At 52.9% G+C, this 16,714-nt stretch overlaps 3 protein-coding genes across 5 annotated transcripts; 1 reads left to right on the forward strand and 2 right to left on the reverse strand.

The window, feature by feature from the left end:
• Positions 1 to 1,773: 1,773 nt before the first annotated feature.
• Positions 1,774 to 4,146, reverse strand: SRRM5 (serine/arginine repetitive matrix 5). Its single transcript, XM_049620948.1, is given in 2 exon segments — positions 1,774 to 4,082; positions 4,084 to 4,146. Coding segments are annotated over 2 exon segments (2,151 nt in total). The 3' UTR covers positions 1,774 to 1,994.
• Positions 1,955 to 7,157, forward strand: ZNF428 (zinc finger protein 428). 2 transcript variants are annotated; one of them, XM_049620977.1, is made up of 2 exons: positions 1,955 to 2,035; positions 6,423 to 7,155. In XM_049620977.1, the coding sequence occupies exons 1-2, from the start codon at positions 1,960 to 1,962 to the stop codon at positions 6,926 to 6,928; spliced, it is 582 nt and encodes a 193-aa protein (XP_049476934.1). In that variant the 5' UTR covers positions 1,955 to 1,959; the 3' UTR covers positions 6,929 to 7,155. The 2 variants fall into 2 exon arrangements, with proteins under 2 accessions (XP_049476934.1, XP_049476935.1); XM_049620978.1 differs by lacking the exon at positions 1,955 to 2,035 and adding an exon at positions 4,199 to 4,333 and having other exon boundaries at positions 6,423 to 7,157.
• Positions 7,158 to 13,574: 6,417 nt separating this feature from the next.
• On the reverse strand, positions 13,575 to 16,711 carry ZNF576 (zinc finger protein 576). 2 transcript variants are annotated; one of them, XM_049620980.1, is made up of 3 exons: positions 16,622 to 16,711; positions 15,736 to 15,836; positions 13,575 to 14,307 (listed from the first exon to the last, which is right to left on the reverse strand). In XM_049620980.1, the coding sequence occupies exons 2-3, from the start codon at positions 15,818 to 15,820 to the stop codon at positions 13,880 to 13,882; spliced, it is 513 nt and encodes a 170-aa protein (XP_049476937.1). In that variant the 5' UTR covers positions 15,821 to 15,836; positions 16,622 to 16,711; the 3' UTR covers positions 13,575 to 13,879. The 2 variants fall into 2 exon arrangements, with proteins under 2 accessions (XP_049476937.1, XP_049476936.1); XM_049620979.1 differs by lacking the exon at positions 16,622 to 16,711 and adding an exon at positions 16,061 to 16,587.
• Positions 16,712 to 16,714: the final 3 nt, after the last annotated feature.

A 16,714-nucleotide genomic window follows, 5' to 3' on the forward strand; every position in this document is an offset into this window, starting at 1 on the left:
CTGGAGTACGCTGGAAGGGTCCTTGTGTGATGTGGGCTTGGGGGAGGGTAGGCTGGACTGGTGAGCAGCGTCTCCAGGTAATCTCCTGGGTAGTCCTGATTGTAGTGTGTGGTTGCCAGGTAACATAGAACATCCACTTAAAATTTGAATTTCAGATAAATAATCTTTTAGGAATGTTTATCCCAAATACTGCTTGGAACCTATGTATATTAAATAATTTTCTGTTGTTTATCTGAAATTCACATTTAACCTAGCATTGTCTGCTTTTATTTACTTAATTTGGCAAATTATCCTGGCTTAAAGTAGAACTCCTCAGTTAAATGGGACCCTACAGGCAATAGGGTATTATAAGAACTCTTCTCTGCCAGTTATGAATCTTCTGTCCTTAAAGCCCAGATTCAGGGGTGTCTTTAAAAAGCTCCTTTACCACTGATACCAGCCCTCCCATGCCTCAGCCTCCTCCAGGCTTCACTTTTAGTCTTTTTTTTTTTTTTTTTTTTTTCCGGTCCCCAGCATTAAACTTGACTTACAGGCTTTGAAGGGATTGTGTATTTCCCGTCACTGTATACCCAGTACCCAGCACGGGCCTTGGCATAAAGAGGCGTAGCTGAGGTTGCCAGTCCTTTCGCTGACTTGCTCTTCCTAGCTCTTTACTGCCAAAGATTACAGTGGAAGACAAAAGAACTGCTGTGTGTGTGTGTGTGTGTGTGTGTGTGTGTGTGTGTAGGTACGGTGAAGAGGGATAGGAAGGAAAGGACTCAGAGAAGGCTTGGAAGAGGTGGAGGTGGTGTTGGGGCTGGGAGGAAGTACAGAGGTTCTTGTGTTTGAGGTGGGCTTTGGAGAACGAGTAGGAGTTCTCTAGGTAGACGGTGGGGAAGGAGGACATTCTAGGCAGCAGTGGCAGGATTTGCTGAGACCCACAGATGTGAAAAGTCCTGGTGTGCACAGTGAGAGATGATAAGTCTGGAATGGCTGGGGTGTATAGAAAGGGTTATGAGTGGGAGTATTAACAGCCACTGTTACTGCGGTAACTGCCACATACCAGTGGTTTATATCGAATGAGCCCTACTGAATCTTCAAAAAGAAATTTCAGCTGAGGGGCCATTTATGAGAGGTAGAATAACATGGCTTCAAATCCTAGTCCACCCATCACCCAGTTGGTGTGACCTTAAGCTACTTGTTAACCCTCTCTGTGCCTCAGTTTCCTCATCTGTACAAAGGAGACAGTCTGTCTCAACATAGTTATAAGGCCTGCATGAGTTAAGCCCTGGAAGCTCCTTTTGTACCGAGAAGGAAACAGGCTAGAGAGATTAGGTCCTTTGCTTGAAACTACACAGCTAGAATGTGGCAGACTTAGGGTTCAGACCTGGACACCATCTTGCCAAGGGATAGAACTAGGGCTGACGCGAACTAGGGCGGCCGTACCGCTTGTTTAAATATTGAAATACCTCTAGGCTGATTAGTATATCACCACCACGTCAAATAATCCCTACCCCCAACTGCCACTTTGGACCCTCTCCCAGCCCCCAGACTTTCCCACAGTCCAGCAACCAAAGCGTTAATTCCTGGATAGGCCCCTGTTCCACTCTCAGTTCTGATTGGTGCCCCTGCTAGTACCCGCTGCTAAATATTTGGAATGTTACCTTTCCCCATCCCGCTGAACAAGAACCACAGACGGCTTTGTTGCCCAGATGGGGAAATTAAGATCTACAGAGGAGCTGGGGCTATCTTTTCCTTTCCCCCAGCACTGAGCACACAGTTGGGCCCCGAGAGGCAGGTGCTATGTAAAAATTTATTGAGTCACCACAAGCCTTTCCTTCCCCCGTCCAGCATCCCGCTCTCTTTGCTGACATCCTGCATTGGAGAACTTGTAGCTGAGGTGTGGCTGTGGAGAGCTGGCCGGGGAGGGACACTGCCTAGCTGCTCCTCTGCTCCTGTCTCCTGTCTCCTCCCCTGGCCATGACAGAGACCCGTGAGCCAGCTGAGACTGGGGGCTATGCCAGCTTGGAAGAAGACGATGAGGACCTCTCTCCAGGTGAGGCAGCCTTAGAGATGGCGGCATTACCTTGAATATCATCCTGGTTTGGAATTGGGGCTCCACTGAGAAATCTGGAGGGGGAAGGGCACCTTGTCTTGCTAGGTGTTCTGTTCTGACTGGGACTCTGTGCCCTGCTAGTGGAATCCTTCTGGCTGAGACTTTTGGGGCTTGTAGGTTGGCTAGGATTGCTCTTCTTATTAGGGGTTCTAGATCGGCTGTGGTCTCTTTCCTTGCTGGGGGTTCTAGATCGGCTGTGGTCTCTTTCCTTGCTGGGGGTTCTAGATCGGCTGTGGTCTCTCTCCTTGCTGGGGGTTCTAGATTGGCTGTGACCTCTCTTGCTAGAGGTTCTAGATAGGCTGTGATCTCTCTCCTCTCTGGATTGGCTGCAATCTCTTTCTTTTCTGAAGGTTCTGAATTGGCTGTGATCTCTCTCATTTCTAGGGGTTCTGAGTTGGCTGCGGTTTCTCTCTTTTCTGGGGGTTCTGGTTCGGCTGTGCTCCCTTTCACTGCTGGAAGTTCTAGATCGGCTGTGATCTCTTTCTTTGTGGGAGGTTCCAGATGGGCTATGACTTCTCTCCTGGCTGAGTGTTCTCGATCGTCTGTGATCTCTCTCCTGGCTGGGGCTGCTCTCCCTTCTGGGCATTCTATATTGGTTATAGTTTCCCCCCTTGCTGTGGATTCTAGATTGGCTGTGTCTTCTCATCTGACTGGGAGTTCCTTTCCGGGTACGACTTCTTGCTCTACTGTGGCTTCTCTTCCAACTGTGACTTCTCACCATACTATGACTTCTTGCCCTTCTGGGCATTCTAGACCCGCTCTCACTTCGGGTCCTGCTGGGGGTGCTAGACGGGCTCTCACTTCGGGTCCTGCTGGGGGTGCTAGACTGGCTCTGACTCTGGTTCCTGCCGGGGGTGCCAGACCGGCTGTGACTCTGGGTCCTGCCGGGGGTGCTAGACCGGCTGTGACCCTGGATCCTGCTGGGTGCAGTATCCTGGTTGTAACTCTTGAGCCTGCTAGATACTTCACTTGGGCTGTAACTCCATTCCCTGCCAGGGGTGACCATCTGACTATAACTCTTTACCCTCCTTGATGTTGATGGAGACTGGCTGGAACCTCTCTCCTTGAAGGGAGTTCCAGTGGGGCTGTAACTCTTTGCCCTACTTGGGGTGATAGCCAGCCCAGAACTCTTCCCCATGCCTGAGGCTCCTGGTAGGCTGTAACTCTTCTCTCTGCTCACACTTCTAAGCTGGCTGTTATTTCTTTCTCGGTTGTTGTTTCTAGGCCGGCTGCGACTCTTGCCCCCACTCTGTTTTTTCTGGGAAGTAGGAGTTCTCATCCTGTTGGGCACACTTGGGGTGGCACCATGAGTTCTCATCCTGCTGGTAGTGCTGGCTCTGCTGGGTGACCTCTTGGAGCTGCGGCTTCCCCTTCTTCTGGGAGTTCTGCCCCGGCTGTGTGTGCCCCTCCGCTGGTGGAGTCTTCCCCCACTGACCTTGCTGGCCCTGGTGTCGGTGCTGGCCTTGCTGGCCCTGGTGTCGGTGCTGGCCTTCCTGGCCCTGGTGTCGGTGCTGGCCTTTCTCGCCCTGGTGTCGGTGCTGGCCTTCCTGGCCCTGGTGTCGGTGCTGGCCTTCCTCGCCCTGGTGTCGGTGCTGGCCTTTCTCGCCCTGGTGTCGGTGCTGGCCTTCCTCGCCCTGGTGTCGGTGCTGGCTTTGCTGGGTGTTCTTGTCCCATTGCGGGCTCGGGACTTGCTGCTGGACTGTTTAGAAGCAGCTGTCTTCGTACTTGCCCCCTTGGGAGACCTAGAACTGCTTGGGCTTGTGACCGAGTTAGGGGCTGTTGATGGCTTGGTGGGCACTGAAGCACTGTTGGGCTTTGCCGATTTGGTGGTCTTCAAGGAGGCGGGAGGCTTGGGAGGCGCGGGGGACATCGAGGGTCCAGTGGATGCTGGAGACGTGCTGGGCTTTGAGGGTCTCGTAGGTGGAGAAGGCATGGTAGGTACAAAAGGGCTTGTGACCCTGAAAGTCACAGTGGACATGAAAGACCTGGTAGCCGTGGACGACCACCTGACTGCCTCTCACAGGCCAGCTGCGTGAAGTCATAGTGGGCATTGAAGCCTCTGGAGGGTGGGTGGTGTGACGTCAGTGGTAGGAGGAGAAAGAGGGGTGAAGGCCAGAGGGGTTGCCTCCATGTTTGGCCGCCATTCAGCGAGTATCTTCTGAGGCTGACTGGGGATGCAGCGTTGCTGGGGACATGGAGATGGGTCAGACCCAGGTCCTGCCTTCCTGGAGTCTCCAGGTCACTATCCACGTGGTCAGGATATGTTGGGGTTTGGAGAGGGGGGCAGGGGCAGAAGTTTCCAGACAAGAGACGCTAACCACCTGAGGAGGCATGGAGGACCTCACAGAGGAGGTGATGTGTGAGCTGGGACCTTAAAGAGGAGCAGGGGTTTGCTCTTAGAGAAGAAAAGTTCACCAGGTGGGGGAAGAGCAGAGCCAAAGGCCTTGAGCGATGGGGGAGATCAGGGCCTCGGGCCCCCCTTGTTCACTCGACCCACACGTCCTGGGCTGGGCAGTGTTGGGGACCCCAAGATGAGTCAGATCTGCCCTCAAGGGGTTCCCAGTCTGATGGGGGAGACCTTTTGGGGCCCAGATGGCTACAGCCTCTAGGACAGTCACAAGGGCCAGGGTGGAGGGAGCCACCGCCATAGACGACAGAACCTGTTCAGGTCCTGAAGGATGAATAGGAGGTCGCCAGGTGGCCAGAGTGGGAAACAGCCTTCCAGGCAGAGGGACCAGCCCATGCTGAGGCCTCAGGAAACATATGTTAAACGGCAGAGGGAAAGCAGGACAGAGGCAGAAACAAGAGAGAGAGCTGCAGGGAGGGACATTAGGCCAACATTTATAACCCATTCTTCTAAGCTGGGTGATGCCGGGGACCCAGCAGCGAGTCAGACCCGGCCTGCCCGCCCTCAGTTCTGGTGGGAAAGGACTTTGTACCGGCACAGCCCTCAGGGCTGGGTGAGGACAGCCAGAGGGCAAAAGAAAGTGACTGGCTGCCTAGGACACCTGGGACAGTCTCACTGAGGAGGGAGGCTTCCTACAGGGTCCTAAAGAATGATGTGGAAAACCTGGCTAGGCCATTCCCAGCAGAGGGAAGAGCACATGTGAAAAGCCTCAGAAAAGGTTTGACAAATTGAATGAACGCCAGGCACAGAGAAGGTGTCCTGGATGCTCAGGATGCAGCAATGAACCAAAGTCCCTGCTTTGGGGGACAGGCAGTAAACACATGAGTAGATGTCACCTACAGTAAGTGGAGGAGAACAAAGCGGTTAAGTGCGTAGGGGGAAGGATTGCTGTTTAGACAGTGTGACCAGGGTGAAACTGAGAAGGTGACACTTGAGCAGACCTGGCGAGGGGAGGGAGCAAGCCTTGTCTATCTGTAAAAAAGGTAGCAAAGGCCCTGAGGCAGGTGTGTGCCTGCGGGGTGGAGGAGCCCCGAGGAGCCCAGTGTGGCTGACTCAGTTCTCACAGGACCCTTCTGGGCTGCTGGAGGAAAGTGAGGAAGAGGGGCCGGGATGGACACAGGGCAAGGCTGTTGCGGTCCTAGGGGATGCTTTTGGCAGACCGCTGCCGCTGTGGTGGGGACTCCCTCCTCCCAGACCCAGGCTCTGCATGCACTGGTGTCACCCTTTCCTGTATGGCGGCTTCAAATCTTTTTCCTTTTTTAACCTAAACTTGTCCTAGACGTGTTCTGTATGCTCATGAAATCACAGCAATATATCTGTACTTGCAAATCAATATTTTCATTCACTCAACTGCACACACACACACACACACACATTTATCACACATATCATATATGTATGTGTTTTAATTTGCTTGAACCCTGTTCAGGTGTTGGTCTTCCTAAAATGATCTGGTGTAGGCCACCGCCCGTATTTAGCTTTCCCTGTTAGAGCTGTGTGATTGGAGGCGAGTGAGTCGCCTAACTGCCCTGTAGCTCAGTTTCCCGTTTGTCACTTAGGGATGACAACAGTACGTCCCTCAAAGGGTTGTTGTAAGGATTCGGCAGGTTAATATAGAAGAACAGGGCTCTTAAAGTAGCAGTGGATGCTGTTACTGGTACTGTTTTTATTACTGTTACTTTGTCCTTCTTAAACCCTGGAGATGCAGTTCTTGCAAGACATTCATCTGCTTAATACACAGACACTGAGTGTCTGCCGTGTGCCAGGCCGTGTTCCATGTGACAGGGATTCTTCCATGGGGAAGGGCAGGGTTGTGTCCTGGCTGTCCCCTCCCTACTGTGGCGAGTCTGAATGGGGCCCCGGGAGGGGCACAGCCCTGTCCTCAGATGCCTCTGACTCTCCCTGTCCATCCCTCTACAGGCCCTGAGCATTCCTCTGACTCTGAATACACTCTCTCAGAGCCAGACTCCGAAGAGGAAGAAGATGAGGAGGAGGAGGAGGAGGAGGCCACTGACGATCCTGAATATGACCCTGGCTACAAGGTGAAGCAACGCCTGGGGGGGGGCCGGGGGGGCCCGTCCCGCCGGGCCCCCCGTGCAGCCCAGCCCCCGGGCCCCCCAGCCCAGCCCTGCCAGCTCTGTGGCCGCTCACCCCTTGGGGAGGCCCCACCAGGCACCCCACCTTGCCGGCTCTGCTGCCCTGCTACAGCCCCCCGGGAAGCTCCAGCCCCTGAAGGCAGGGCCCTCGGGGAGGAAGAGGAGGAGCCGCCTCGGGCTGGGGAGGGTCGACCAGCTGGGAGGGAGGAGGAGGAGGAGGAGGAGGAGGAGGAGGAGGGCACCTATCACTGTACGGAGTGTGAGGATTCCTTCGACGACCTCGGGGAGCTGCACGGGCACTTCATGCTGCATGCCCGGGGCGAGGTGTAGGCAGAGCCCCCCACCCAGGGAGCTTGGCTAAAGGGGTGGGGTGGGAGGAGGGGGCTGAGGAAATTGGGGTGGTCGCAGTGGTCATGTGGGACGGGGTACCGCCGATCTGTGTCGTCTTAGCAGTAGATGTGTGAAGGCCAGAATAAAAGCCAAATTCTGTGTGTGTCGGTCCAGCGTGTTTGGTGTGTGTGCGTGCATGCATGTGTGTAAACGCTTGAGTGTGCGAGGCGCGGGCCTGGGGCATTTATCCCTCCCCCCTCCCCTGGCTCCTCCCTGGGGGAAGCTTAAGATCACTGTTGCCAAGACCATTAACATTTACTAAGGGCTTATGTTCAGGTGGCTTCCGTATATTTAACTCATAGACCCGATGACGTACAACACAACGGTTTCGCACTCATGTAATAGAGTCCAGGGTGGGTGTTTCCAGTAGGTGGGCGACCCTTCTCCATGTAGTGATTTGGGGACCCAGGCCATCCCTTAAGCCTGCTGTCGTCCACATGGTCATGGCTGAGTGGCCGAGGCCTGGGCCCTGCCGGTGGAAGAGGAAGGTGAGCCTGGAGAGGTACACGTGATCTCGGACAGGCCCCCCCCCCTGCCTGCAAGTAGCACAGCCTGCTCCTAGTTACGTTCCTTTGCCGAGAAATTCGTCACATGACCACAGCTCCCTGCAAGGGAGTCTGGGAAAGGCAGGTCTAGCCAGTGCCCAGAAAGCAGAAAACGGTTTGTGGAGGACAGTCGATGTTCTCTGCCACTGCCTGAGAACCTTTACAAAGAGGACTTTAATTATAATCAGAGCTGTGCTTCCCGGGTGCCAAGTGCCAGTCCAAGAGCTTTATATATATTGACTCATAGAAGTTGTGTATCTAGGAACTTACAAAAATAGAACCTTAATTATAATTACAGCTGCCATTTCCCCAGCACTTCCAGAGTGCTGCATTTTATTTGCATGAGATCATCAGGTCCTTAGAATAACTCTGTGAGGAAGGGATTGTGATCCATTAATTCATTTAAGCAGTATCTTCTGGGTCCCTGCTGTATGCCGAGCATTGGGAATTTAGCAGTGAGTAACATAAAATCCTTGTTCTCCTGGAGCTTACATGGGGCCGAGGCGGGGGGGGGGGGGGCGCAGTGGGCAGGGCCACTGGTAGAGACAGATAGTAATCAAGCTGGAGGGAATGCTGGGTGGTGGTAGATGCCGTGGAGAAGAATAAAGCAGAGAAGGGAGAACGCTTCTGGAAGGCGGTTGCCATTTTAAATAGTATAGCCCTCCCTGAGGAGGTGACAGAGACCAGAGGGAGCGAGGGGGCTGTGCACTTGGGTGGGAGGAGGCAGGAGCCTGCCACCTGTCAGGGCAGGGCTGGAAGGATGAGGGCAGAGGGGAGCAGAGGGCCAGCTCCTTACAGCTCTGTCGAAACCTTGGCTCTCGCTCTGAGAAGGGACGTGCTAATTCATAGAAGTTTGGCACCAAAGCTCCTTTGAAAATAGAAGCCTAATTATAATGATAGCTGCCATTTATTGAGCATTTACTCTGTGCCAAGCCCCGTTCTAAGGCGCTTTACGTGTGTTAACTCATAGAAGCTTGGCAACTAAGAACCTTCAAGAATAGAACCTGAATGACCATAATGGCCATCATTAAAGCAGCACTCACGGTGGACCAGGCCCTGTAAGCGCTTTGTATGGACAATCGCATCGGATCCTTATGAGGTAGGGGCTGTTATTTATTTATTCATTCATTCAACAATGACGTATTGAATACCTTCCAGACGCAGGCACTATTCTGGGAGCTGAGAGCAGAGCAGTAAACATGATGAACAAGAATCCCTGCCTTTGTGGAGGTTCTATTATAGAGAAGACAGAGACTTAGATATTTAAGTAAAATATATAAAAAGTATAGAACGTTAGAAGATAGTAAGTGCTGTGGAGAGAAACAGAGTGGGTGGGGAGGCTTGTGTGTGTGTGTGCGGCAGCTCCAAAGAGGGTGGTCGTGGAGGCTTCAGGGAAAGGGGGACTTCAGGCAGAGATGGGGAGTGGAGAAGAGTGGGGCCCCTGCACTGTCTACAGGAGCAGTGAGTGCAAAGGCTCTGAAGTGGGGTCCTACTTGGGATGTTGGCGGAAGAACACTTAGGGCATGAGACCCGTTGCTGAGGAAGGCAGGGGAAGACTAGGGGAAGGGCAAGGTCAGGGAGAGGCAGAGGGCCGGGCCCTGTCGGCTGTTCTACCAGTTTGGGCTCTGCGTCCCATGTCTGAGTCCTCGTCGTAGCCCTTAGAGGCACAGGGGCTATTATGGTGACCATTTCACAGCCGCTCCAGCTAGGGCACAGGGAACTTGACTTAGCTGCTACAGGTCGGTCACACGGCTAATAAGCACAACGCAGCTGTGATTCCAGACGACTGGATGCGGTGCGTACCTTCTTAACCATGAAGCCACATACCAGAAATGGCAGCCTGGCTCTCCACAGCCACAGTCTGACTGGCCAGGAGCGTGTTTGGTCTCCATAGAGTTACTGGGGTCTTCTAATCATGTGGGTTACCAACATTTAAAACTGGGCAGATTTCACCTCAAAAGGGAGGTTTTTTGGCTTCCCTTGAAAATCGTGAGATCTCGATCGCTGAGCCCACAATCCCAAGGAGCAGTAGCTTTCTGGAGCTGAGGAAGGCTTACCTCCTGCTAATGGGCGTTCCCTCCCACGTGCCCATTCCTCAGCATGTGGCATCTGGACCCCTCACACCTTGCCTGCTTCACTGCTTATGGTACCCTGCTTGGCCACAAAGAGCGTTTGCATCCTGATGCCTGTTACAGGATCTCATACCAAAGCATCTGTCAAAGCCCACACTTTTCATCCTAGAAGCTCAGAATCTGGGAACCTGACATTTATCCACTCTTTGAATTGAGACTTTCATAGCCATCACAGCTTAACATCAATGAATCTCAGAATCGTCAAGGCAGAAATTCACAGCTCGTTAAAACACCCCGGATGGATTTTAGTTCCTGGAGCAGCATGCTTAAGCCCTCTTCTGCCCTGAGACAGGGCTTTGTTTGTTTGTTTGTTTGTTTTTTAAACCAGACTTTATTTTTTTAATGCAGTTTTAGGTTCCTAGCAAAATTGAGGGAAAGATAGAGACATTTCCTGTGTACTTCCTTGCCCCCACACACGCATACCTTCCCCTGGCATCCACATTCCCCACCACAGTGGTCCGTTTGTTACAACTGATGAGCCTATATTGACACAGCATAATCACTCAATGTGCATAGTTTACACTGGGGGTCACTCTTGGTGTTTGTTGCACCTTCTGTGGGTTTGGACAAAGCGTAATGACCTGAGTTCATCATTATAGTATCATAGACTGTTTTCACTATCCTAAAATTCCTCTTGTGTTCATCCCCCGACACAATCCTTGGAAACCAATGATTATTATTATTATTTTTTTTTTTTTTACTTTCTCCATAGTATTGCCTTTCCCAGATTGTCATATAGTTGGAATCATAAGACAGGGCTTTCTAAGCATAGATGTAGAGAATTATCTGTTCATCAGGAAAAATTCCTAAGGATATGAGAGGACTAGGAATCAAGAGACCCTAGTCTGCTGCCAGGGGCGGCAGGGCGGGGGGGGATCATTCAGTTCCCCAGGGCCTGGTTGAGCTATGGAAACCAAGCTAGGAATTCCAAAGAGAGGATTTAACACAGGGGATTGGGTGTGCAGCTGGTTGAAGGCTGAAAGCACAAATGTGGACAGTTGAGGCCCCAAGATATTCGTGTCTGCACAAAGCTCCCACCTCTAGGACCGGGGCACAGAAAGAGAAGGGACATTACCAGAACCCAACAGGAGCTTGGAGGGACAGGCCATGTGCGGCTGTACCTACACCACAAGAGAGGCACGGTACCTTGTGCTGAGGGTGTAGAATGCACTGGAGCCTGAGCCGCTGCTGTTAGAGGGGTTCCAGCAGCCCAAAGTGCGGTGAGTCCCTTCCCCCTCTTTCTGTCTACCTTCTGCCCAGACCTCTCTTGGGCAGAACTTGAGGAAGCCAGCTCTGGAGGGAATCTGGGAAATACAGTTGCAGAAAGCCCAGCATTACAGAGCATCATCGGGAGGGCTGCAGGCCGAGAGACTCTAGTGGGCACAGTCGAGCATTTTTTTTGAGCCTCTGCAGTGAACATTGTCCTAGGTACTGGGGAAGTGAAGAAGACACACCGCCTGCCCTCAGGAGTTTGGATTCCAGAGTATGGACACAGATAATGACACACACAAGCGGGATAGTCCCAGGTGTTGAAGGGTGCTAGGAAGAAATAAAGCCAGGGTGAGGTTCAATGGTGCTACTTTGGCCAGGCAGGTCAAGGAGGACCTGTCTGAGGAGGTGGCATGTGTAGAGTCCTGAATGATGTAGAGACAGCCTTGCAAAGTTCTGGGTTAGAGCACTCCAGGCAGAGGGAACAGCAAGTGCAAAGGCCCTGAGGCAGAAGCCAGCCTGGCATGTGTGGCTGGAGCGTAGTAAAGGTAGAGCAGAGAGGGAGTTGAGACTGCTTAGTGGGTGGGGGCCCCATCATTGTTGGATTTTCTGGGCCTGGGTAAGGTGTCTCTGGATGTTATTTATGGAATCTCTTTGGAGGATTTTAAATGAGGAGCGATATGAATTGACTTACACAGGGGGTGGTCTGTAGTCCACTGGAGGGGGCAGCAGTGGTGGCAGGTGCAGGGGGAGCAGTTAGGAGAGCGGCTACGGGAAGGGCCGGTCAGACTCGGGAATCTAGTAGTATACAGTTGACCAATCTGATGGTAGTGGTGTAGGCGGGGGCCGTAGGAGTCACAGTGGCCTGTTTTAAGGTTTTGAGACTCCTCTATTTGTCATCATCCAAGTGATTGTCTCATGGTTGGGGGGGCGTCTGGGGTTTGAGCTGAAGATAAAGATTTGGAAGTCACCAGTGATGCTATTTAAAGTCCTGGGAATCTATGACATCTGGAGAGTGGAGAGAACAGGAAGAACACAGGCAGGGCGGCTGTCTGTCTCAGGGGAGCATGTGTGATTAGAGCCTTAGGTTTGGACATCTGGTTTGGAAACTTCTGGGCTGTCACCAGGTGCAGAGGAAATATTTGGCTTTGGTGAAGCCGACATTTTTGGGAAAAGTGATGGCCAACTGACTCCAACCCAGTTTCCCCACAAGTCACCCCAGCAAAGAGATCCAGGCTAGCTAGCCCTGCACGAATCTTGTACAAACAAATACACACACACACACACACACACACACACACACACACACACACAGTCCCCTACTAGAGGTAGTATTTCCCAGGGTGGGAATCCCGGTTTCCAGGCTCAGAGTAGATTGTATGTCTCATCACTTAGACAAGAGGTCAGCAAACTTCCATTATAAAGGGCCAGATGGCCCTTTACTATTTTAGGCTTTGTGGGCCATACGGCCTCTGTTGCAACGACTCAGATCTGCTGTTCTATGCTGCACACAGCCTGTAAGTTACGCTGCCTGTGACGGAGACCAAAAATAATGGTGACTTAAACAAGATAGAGGTTTATTTCTCTCTTACATGGCAGTATGGAAGTGGATCTTCTAGCGCGAGGATGAGGACTCCGTTCTGTGGAGTCAACAAGCGACGCAGGCTTCTACTGTCTTGCTGCTCTACCATGGTCCTAGGTGGTTGGGTACCGTGTCCACACTCCAGGCGGAAAGGTACAGGAAAGGCGTGTCCCTCTCTGAAGCTTGAGAACTCTACCCAGGAAAGAACCTGGGTCACAGGGCCACACCCAGCTGCAAGGGACTTTGGGAAATTGTGTTTGTAGCTACCACGTACGTAGCTAAAAATTGGGGGACAGCTATCAGTCTCTACTGTGTCTCCGCTGTGGGTTTTAAAAACATCCATCAGTTCGAATAGGATCTATAATTATTGCATGCAGGGCACCGGCCATTGACTCTAAGGGCAGGGCAGGTCACCCAGAGTCCTGACCACATTCAGCAGTGCCCTGGAGGGACACTCCACAGGGTTAGGCCGTTCAAGAGCTGAAAATAGGATCTTAATGGGAACTCTCCCAATGTTGGCCAAATACATCAGGAAACAGAAGGTATCTCTGTTTGATTCCAAACCAGATTCCCTGCAGGGCCAGGCCAGCTCTGACCTGAGCTCCCCCCTCCCTGTGCCCTTATATTTTCTGGGAATATCTGCTCAAAGGCCAGAGTTCCTTGTTTAGATATTTCAATACAGACCTTTTCTGTTTTTAGGTACTATTTGTTATTTTATTCATGTCATCTCACCTACACCCAGAAAAAAATACTCTAAGACCAGAATGGTACATAAAATTACTTAAGTGGGCAATAAATTATCGGGGTGTGTGTTTGTGTGTGTGCACCTGAATCCACCCAATACCATGGCCCCTCTGTGAGTGGGAAAGACTAATGGGGGGTGGAGTGGGAGGAGATAAGAACTTGATTGCAACCCCTACATGACTCAGAATACAGCTCCCAACTTGGCTGCCCCATCCCCAAAGGCCCACGTTGCTGCACGTCTGGGATCCTTCCAGTGACATTACAGTCCCACAACACCTCGCCTTCCCCTCCCCCATTCAGGCACAAATCTGGGGGAACTTGTTCCTACGGCCCATGGCATCCATCTGGGAAGAATTAAAGGTGATTACACAATCTGTAGCTAGTTGTGATTTCAAACTATTTAATTGGGAATGAGGGAGATACAACAATTTTCCCTTTTGCTTCCTTTTTTTTTTTAAACAAAAGATTTCACTATTGTCTAATTTCACTGTATCCCTGAAGGCCTTTGTGTCCTCCAAAGACTGAAGCTCTAGATGAGAATCTTCTGGGTCCTATTTATCAGAAGTCCTTTGCCTGTCCCGGGAGGGAAGCAAATCCTTACAAGGCCCCCATCCTATACCAGAGGTGGGTTCCAGCAGCCACAGAACCCCCACTGCCCTAGGGAGGGCTTAACCTTCACTCAGAGCTCCCCCCGGGCATGCCGGATGTAGTGTTGATGCAGCCCAGCCTCCTGGGCAAAGTCCTGACCACACTCAGTGCAGGCGAAGGGGCCAGGAGGGGTGCGGGTCTCATGCGCCTGGCGGTGCCGCCTCAGAGAAGCAGCCTGCCCAAAGGTCTTGCCACAGTCAGGACAGGGGAAGGTGGGCGGGGCAGCGGCGGGTGCAACTGGCACGGAGGGCCTGGTGGCTGGACCGTGGCCACGCTGATGGGCGATCAGGGCCTTGGAGGAGGGGAAGGAGCGGGCACAGGTGAAGCAGATGAAGAGGGCCCCCTGCAGCTTCTGGGCCACGAAGTCCGCTGGGTGCTCCCGCTTCATGTGACGCTCCTGGAACTTGGAATCGGCGAAGGTGATGAGGCAGCGGGTGCACTGCGGGGCCCCCAGGTGGCCTGAGGGACGTGGGGAGAGGTCGGGGGAAGCCAGCAGGAGTCACCAGGACCTCTCCCAAGCCCCAGAGTCATGCCAACAATTCACATTCAGTGCTTACCACGTGCCAGGCTCTATGCCAGGGCTGGACAGTGGTCCAGACAAACTATTACTGGGCCTGTTTTATGGATGAGCAGACTGAGGCTCAAAAAGGTGAGGCAACCCGCCTACAGTCATGAGGCTAGGTATGAAATGAACCCCTGGAGTCAGAACTGGAACCCCGGGGGTCTGCCCTTCCAACAGAGCCGTGAGCACAGCCCCTGGAGCGAAACTGCCTGGAATCGAATCCCGGATCTACCTCTTCCTAGACAAATACAATAGTTTCCTCATCTGGAAAATGGAGTAACGACCCTATCAGAATCTACCTCACTGGGTGGTCGGGAGGAGTAAATGAATTACTCTATATAAAGTGCTTAGAACAGTGCTACACAGTGGTTTGCAGTTACTGGTGCTGAGAAAGGGAAGAGCAGCCGGGGCCTTCGTACCTCCCTCCCAGAGAAGATTTAAGATTGCCAGCCTGTCTTTTGCCTCTGCTTACTGGCAACATCCAACCCGCAGCAAAACCCTTCCTTGAACCCTTCCCCAAATCACCTACCACAAAGCCCCAACCCTAGGATAAATCCTAACTCCTACTGAGAAGCCTTCACAGTGCCCCAGGGTGCGTGTGCTTCCTTAGCGCTATTAGCAATAAACCAATTGTTCAACTGTAGGCGTGTTCCTGGTGGTCTTTGGCTGGGGGGCCTTGACAGGGTGGCGGCTCATTGTTACCGACAATCTCTTTGCCTCAATTCCCTCACCCGAAAGTAATACTTAACCGAGTTCAAAGGGTCTGTCTGGAGGACTGAGATAATGACGGTTTAACTCCTAGAACACGCCTAGCATGTAATAAGCATTCAGCAGAAGCTGTTGCCACCATTCTGTTGAACTGGCTACCTTGGTTAACATCAAACCTTCCCTTTCTCTGCCGCTAATCCCCATAACAACAGCCGAGTCACCGGAGTAGCCGCAGCCTCTTGTGACAGACTGGGAAACCCAGGCCCAAGTCACACTGAAAGTCTGGGGGCCAGTTGGGACTGGAACCTTGGGCTTCCTCTCAGTCTCTGCCCTTTCCCAGTCACATCTCCCACCCCAAGCCCCTCCGGATGCTACTCTGTCCCTCTGAACTGTGGCCCCTTGAAGCTAACATGGACAGATCAGAGTGGGTACATCTGAGCAGAATAAGAGTAAGGGTGGAGTGTGGCGGTTCCCGGTGGGGCAGCTCAGAAACCATTTATTACAGCCCCTCCCCAGCAGGCAAGTCCTTGTAACGCCTTGGACATTGAGATGCTACGCAAATCCTTTTAGGAGCCTCAGCCCCTGCACCCCACCCTCCTCTGGCCAGCAGCACTCACACACGTCGCCTCCTGGACTGCGGGGACTCCTCTCCTTGGACGAATCCTGCTGCTCCATGGTCTCTTCGGGATGCGGGTCCTCCATAGTGGCTGGGATCCCTCTGGTCAAGAGTAGCACGCATGACAACAGTAAATCAAGTGAAGTCGCTCATCTGTCTACAGCGTTAAAGGGCCGCTAAGCCTATGACCTTTGACGGGCTCTCTGGCCCCGGTAAGATACCATCTTCTTGAACTGTAACCTAATGGAGCTCTGCCCTAGAGAAGTTTCAGCCCTCCCAAAAGATTCGACTCCCTAGGTCTGTGACACCCCTTAGAGCCTTCTCACCTGTGTGCGACCTATGACCTACATCAAACTAATTCCCTGAACTCAGGGCACGGAACCCTGGATCTTTGACACCAGCCTCGCCCCCGTCTCCCACGTGTCTTGAGGCAGGTAGTGGCATCCAGGCTTTAGCTCGCCTCTTCCCCGGAGGCATCTTTCTCTGACATCCTGTAACTCCTTCCACCCTGAGCCCCCGCCGCCCACGCGCGCCTTCAACCGCGGCGTCCCGCTGCCCCCGAGCACTGCCCTCGGGTCCCTCCTCCCGAGGCGGGTAGCCCAGGCCTCTGCTTTTCTCCGGGCAGCAGAGGGCTGCCTTTCGTTGCGCCGGTCCGTCGCTCGTCACAGCGCCGCCACCCGGAGGGAAGCGGGGTAGGGCCCACCGAGGCTCAAGGTCCCAGTGGCTTCCATGCCCTTTCGCCTGAGGAGCCTCTCCAAGCCGAGATGCCGGATGCCATCCGGCAGTGATGCAGTCGCGCCAACCGGGTCCTCAGAGTAACCGGAGGGGTCCTTCTCTGCACTGGAGTGCGTTATGATGACGTGACATGACACCCTTGCCGTACAGACCTCAGCTTCTGGCGCACGTGTGGCTAGGTGCTCATGGAGCGCAGGCGCTCTGGTTCCCTCATTGTTCCGAGCACCGCGGGCTGCAGGAGCTGA

The sequence above is a fragment of the Panthera uncia genome, assembly GCF_023721935.1.
Source record: "Panthera uncia isolate 11264 chromosome E2 unlocalized genomic scaffold, Puncia_PCG_1.0 HiC_scaffold_19, whole genome shotgun sequence".
NCBI lineage: Eukaryota > Metazoa > Chordata > Mammalia > Carnivora > Felidae > Panthera > Panthera uncia.

Excerpts from the sequence above, each read along its gene's own strand:
- ZNF428 (XM_049620977.1), top strand. The coding sequence starts at position 1,960 with ATGACAGAGACCCGTGAGCCAGCTGAGACTGGGGGCTATGCCAGCTTG. Across the intron at positions 2,036-6,422 it reads CGATGAGGACCTCTCTCCAG|GCCCTGAGCATTCCTCTGAC; the intron begins GTGAGGCAGCCT and ends ATCCCTCTACAG.
- ZNF576 (XM_049620980.1), bottom strand. The coding sequence starts at position 15,820 with ATGGAGGACCCGCATCCCGAAGAGACCATGGAGCAGCAGGATTCGTCC. Across the intron at positions 14,308-15,735 it reads CAGTCCAGGAGGCGACGTGT|GCCACCTGGGGGCCCCGCAG; the intron begins GTGAGTGCTGCT and ends CACGTCCCTCAG.